The sequence below is a fragment of the Mus caroli genome, unplaced genomic scaffold (genome assembly GCF_978045245.1).
Source record: "Mus caroli unplaced genomic scaffold, Mus_caroli_1 scaffold_5, whole genome shotgun sequence".
Classification (NCBI taxonomy): Eukaryota; Metazoa; Chordata; class Mammalia; order Rodentia; family Muridae; genus Mus; species Mus caroli.
In genome coordinates this window covers 9,327,702-9,333,118 of record NW_028227260.1, presented here as the reverse complement: position 1 = coordinate 9,333,118, position 5,417 = coordinate 9,327,702, and the positions used below count along the sequence as shown (strand labels likewise).

The following is a 5,417-nucleotide window of genomic DNA, read 5'->3' as shown; positions in this document are numbered from 1 at the left end:
TGGAGATCATTATAGAAGAGGGAGTAGGAAGACTGTAAGAGCCAGAGGGTCAGGGAGTTTGCTGTGAGATTGTCTCGCCTAGGACTGCCTGGGATGCCTAAACACTATACAAAGAACAACAGGAACTGAGAGATTCTGAGAGTGGGAGAAACAGCGTTCCCCAGAGAAGAGCATACCAACTGGCTATCCAATGCCAAATGGTCAGCCCTGAAAACATATACATACAAGTAACATTATACAGACCGAGAGGGTTAGATTTAGGAAGATATGTGTATATACATATAACAACAATGAATTTCAAAAGAGGCCATAAATTTAAGTGAGAGCAAGGAATAATATATGTGAGGGTTTGAAAGTGGGAAAAGGAAGGGGGAAATAATGTAAAAAAAAGGAGAAATTATATTATATCCAAAGGAAAAACAATTTAAAAATTAAATAAATAGTTCTGGCTAATAATCTCATAACAGGAAAAAGTTTTCCTGATAGGGATTTTGTTGATTTCCTTTTACCTGTGGATCTCCTTAATGATTAAGCAGTTTTTTTTTTAACATATTTTTAATTTTCAAATAAGTAGCACTTGGGAGGTAGTGGCAGGAGTTCAAGGTCAACTTTTGCTACATAGAGAGTTTGAGGCCAGCTTGAGCCATGAGGGAACCTAAATTGAAATTTTTAATGGCTTCTCAAAGATAAGACTGTGTCCAGAGATTGTAAAATCTTCCTACGGAGCTAAAGAGTCGGCTCAGTATTTAAGAGCACTTGCTGCCCTTGCAGAACCAGAGTTCAAGTCCCAGCACTCACGTGGCAGTTCACAACTGTCGGTAACTGCAGATCCCAGGAATCTGATGCCCTTTTTCTGACCTTGGTGTATGCCAGGCATACACAGGAAAAACTCTTATATGTATAAAATAATAAATAAATCTAAAATAAAATAAAATAAACCTACTTCTCACAGCCAGGATGTGCTTCTTTGCCTTAATCTGTTATCTGACAATCAGATATTACTGATTGGGATTCTTCCCGATTTAATGGTTTCTCCTGATAATATATGTTAAACAATATTTATAACCTATCTTGATGTCTAAGGATGGCCTATCAATGGATCTCTGTGAGTTATTAGATAATAATCATCATTTTTAAGACAAAGTCTCTGGGATTGCAAGCTGGTACAACCACTCTGGAAATCAGTTTGGCGGTTCCTCAGAAAATTGGACATAATACTACCAGAGGATCCAGCAATACCTCTCCTGGGCATATATCCAGAAGATGTTCCAACCGGTAAGAAGGACACATGCTCCACTATGTTCATAGCAGCCTTATTTATAATAGCCAGAAGCTGGAAAGAACCCAGATGCCCCTCAACAGAGGAATGGATACAGAAAATATGGTACATTTACACAATGGAGTACTACTCAGCTATTAAAAGGAATGAATTTATGAAATTCCTAGCCAAATGGATGGATCTGGAGGGCATCATTCTGAGTGAGGTAACATATTCACAAAGGAACTCACACAATATGTACTCACTGATAAGTGGATATTAGCCCAAAAACTTAGGATACCCAAGATATAAGATACAATTTGTTAAACGCATGAAACTCAAGAAGAACGAAGACCAAAGTGTGGACACTGTGCCCCTTCTTGGAATTGGGAACAAAACACCCATGGAAAGAGTTACAGAGATAAAGTTTGGAGCTGTGAAGAAAGGATGGACCATCTAAAGACTGCCATATCCAGGGATCCATCCCATAATCAGCTTCCAAACGCTGACACCATTGCATACACTAGCAAGATTTTGCTGAAAGGACCCAAATATAGCTGTCTCTTGTGAGACAATGCCGGGGCCTAGCAAACACAGGAGTGGATGCTCACAGTCAGCTATTGGATGGATCACAGGGCCCCCAATGGAGGAGCTAGAGAAAATACCCAAGGAGCTAAAGGGAACTGCAACCCCATAGGTGGAACATTATTATGAACTAACCAGTACCCCAGAGCTCTTGACTCTAGCTGCATTTGTATCAAAAGATGGCCTAGTAGGCCATCACTGGAAAGAGAGGCCCATTGGACTTGCCAACTTTATATGCCCCAGTACAGGGGAATGCCAGGGCCAAGGGGTGGGGGTGGGTGGGTGGGGGACTGGGGGGGGAGTGTATTGGGGACTTTTTGGATAGCATTGGAAATGTAATTGAGGAAATTACCTAATTAAAAAAAAAAAGACAAAGTCTCATTTACCCAGACTGACCTCAAATTAGCTATATTGCTGAGGGTGACCTTGAACTTGTGACCTTTTTGCCTCTACCTCCAGAGTGCTGAGATTATAGGTACGCGCCACCATGTCCGATTTTGTGCAGTGATGGGGACTGAATCCAGTCTTTCATGCATGCTAGGCAAGCACTCTACCAACAGTGCTAAATCCTCAGCCCTACATTACAGTCATCTTAATCGTATGCTTATTAACAGGAAAATCTGGCCGTTAACCATAGAAACTACCAGGTCTGGTTACTGTCTCCATGATTTGAGCAGTTATACCTGTTAGGCCACTTACATCTGAACTTACAGGTTTCGGTTTAGAAGGGAAAGGGGGAAGTTTTCTACATTTGTTTTAAAATCGCTAGTACACTAATGAATTAAAACAAATGAAGTCAAACAGGGCACACACACATCACCAAAGTGGTAGATAAAAGTTAGCCACTAGATCCCTGTTTTGACTACCCTTCCCAGTTCAGGGTGACTTTAAATGTTAATTGTTACCTGTACCAAGAGTAATGGGTCATTTTAACTTGTTATGTTAAAGGGGCTGTGTTTTATTTCTCTGGGCTCAGTACCTTTGGTTCTTTTTAAATTATATGTTCTTCAAGAAAGCATCAGTTATCACACTGGAAAGATCCCCTCTCCAATTCCTGGGAAAACCTCAACCAATTTTCATATACCCCTTTCTTTTATCACACTTGATGTATTACTGTCCACAAATTAATCCCGGCCAGATGTACAGCGCAACCATTTGGTGCATTGCCTCGAACACTTTAGTAAATGTATTATGCTCAGCAGTATCCTGAGGTCCTTGTAATAGTTTGTCTCAGAACACCAACTTCCTTATCACCCCGTGCAACTCAACTGCTTAGCAACTGTGGCAGAACTATCTTCTTATCACAGAATTCTACAGGAACAAACAGCCATGCTAAATTCTATGAATACTAATCATGTACAGAAATCCTCAACTCGAAAAGGTGAACCAAGTGGCTAAAATTATGCTCATAAACATAGGAGTGTCTAGGTATACCCCAGCAGTATAAAACAGTCTTGAGTGCCAGAAAGAAGGGAAAAAAAGAAGGAAGAAAGAAAGAAAGAAAGAAAGAAAGAAAGAAAGAAAGAAAGAGAGAGGGGGGGAGAGAGAGAGAGAGGGAGAGAGAGAGAGAGAAAGGGCCTCACAAAGGCAGAGAAAGATATGGTAAGTGAACCATAAAACCGTCAGTACTTCCTAGGAACTACATTTTAAAGCATTTGCTCACCACTGTAAATATTCCATTGTTGCTAATAACTTTCACACTATTGCTTTTTAAGTATAGGTTCACATTTAGGGCTTGATATTAACAATATGATCCCCATTTACTGCTGGTAACATCAACCGACAGACAAAAGGCTTCCCAAGCAATTTCTCCAAGCCTCGAGGAAAGCACAAAACAGCACCTACAGTGAATCACTCCTCCCTCCTTTCCAGGTACGGGGCAGACAGACAGACAGAAGTTATGACACCGTCTGTTTCGTAACTCCACGTCAAAGTCAAGTGACAATAAGATGACAAACTACAGCTGTTGACTTCTGAATCCACCCCTGGACCCAAATGGGGAACTTACTTTGGACTTGATCAATGTTCCTGTCTTGTAGCCCTGAGTCCCTGTTCTACAATTGGGCATTAAGGTTTTCCAGTTCTATACTAATAATCAGAAATACATTAGTGAACAAATTTATGTAGCAGATATGTACATATCACAAGTATAAAGAAAGGACAGCATGTAGCTGTAGGCCCAGAGCCTACAGACACACATGTACACACCCTTCAAGTTCAAATCCCAACAAGGCACCCCTTGAGTGTAGTCAACAAAGGGAGGGGCAGGAGCAAGGAACAGAGGTTAAAGCAGACAGCAGCCAAAACAAACATCACTTTCCGAACAGGGCAAACTTTGGGTCTGGGAGATTGTAGAACCCCCAGATATGATAGGGGTGTCAGACTTTCTCAAGGGACGAAGAGCACAGCCAAGCACTAGGCTAGGAGCAGATGAGCTGCAGAGGAGGCTGGTGTCCCTGGGGACAAGGGCGTCGCCGCCATCCTCGGCAGGAGAGTACCCCTTTTTTTGCCGTCCTGGCCACCGCCCTCCAGATCTCCGGGAATAGTCCCTGGGAATAGTCGTTGTTGCCCCATTCTTCCCATAGACACTGCCCCCACAGACCGGAGAGGGATAAAAGAGCGCAGAGACATACCTGGTGCAATGTCTCTGGTGGCAGCTGCGACGCTCGAAACAGATCGGCTACCGGACCGGCGGCCGCAGTGGCAGTGCCAGGGGCGACCCTGGTAGCCTCGGGGGGACCAGGTCCGGGGCCCCCGCTTGCAGCGCCCGCACAGCGCGCGAAGAGCTCAGAGTAGCACTGCTGCTCGCTATCGCTCAGCAGCAAAGGCGGCCCTGCGCCGCAGCCTCCGCCCGCTGCCACTTCCATAGGGCCTTCTGCAGCGTCCGAACCGAGCGCCTTCCCTGGCCGAGGTGCTGGTGCCGCCGCCAGGGCCACCACCGCCGCCTCGGCCTCCGAAGCCGCCGCCCCCACGCCCCGCAGCTGCAGCGCCGCCGCTTCCTCCAAGAGAGCGCCGGCCCCGCCCCCTCCGGGCTTGAATGTTGTGCCTCCTCTGCGCGGCACATGGAGACAGGCGCGGCGCTGACCAATCACAGCCCGAAATCCCACCTGGGCCCCTCCCCGAAGGCCCGCCCCGCTCCGCCCCTTCGCCAGGTAAGGAACGCAACTCTGGCTGCCACCCTCCCAAGCCTTTCACCTGCTCTGCAAGGGAGGCCAGGCAGAGAGAGCTGCTGCCAACGCCCACCTAGCCCACCGTGTTCCTGAGGGGCATCTTGGGCTGTCCACCCTGGCTGGCAAGGGAACATCTGGACACACACACAAGAAAAACAGAGTTTTTCAGGGGATGGGGAAAACTGAGATGTTGTCTCATTAGGAGTCCCATAGGGATGTGGTGTCCAATTAGAAAAAGGACCAGTCACGAAAAGTTGGATTTCCCTTCCTCCTATGTCCTGAAAAGCTAAAAAAAAAAAAAAAAAAAACCCAAAGATGTGAATGGGGTCCCAGCACCACTCCAGAGATGATGGGGTTAGGCCACTTTCTCAGGTATGGCTGGGATCTGGATTTGAACCTTACTG

At 45.5% G+C, this 5,417-nt stretch overlaps 1 protein-coding gene across 10 annotated transcripts in view; it reads right to left on the bottom strand.

Annotated features, from left to right (window-relative positions):
* Positions 1-4,852, bottom strand: part of Reps2 (RALBP1 associated Eps domain containing 2) — a 252,394-nt gene extending 247,542 nt beyond the window's left edge. For all 10 annotated transcript variants that reach the window (XM_021152942.3, XM_029473671.2, XM_029473675.2 and 7 more), the window contains exon 1: positions 4,477-4,852. In XM_021152942.3, coding sequence (XP_021008601.1) covers positions 4,477-4,710 — 234 coding nt within the window. In that variant the 5' untranslated portion in view covers positions 4,711-4,852. The remainder of the gene's footprint in view (positions 1-4,476) is intronic.
* Between the last annotated feature and the right edge of the window lie 565 nt (positions 4,853-5,417).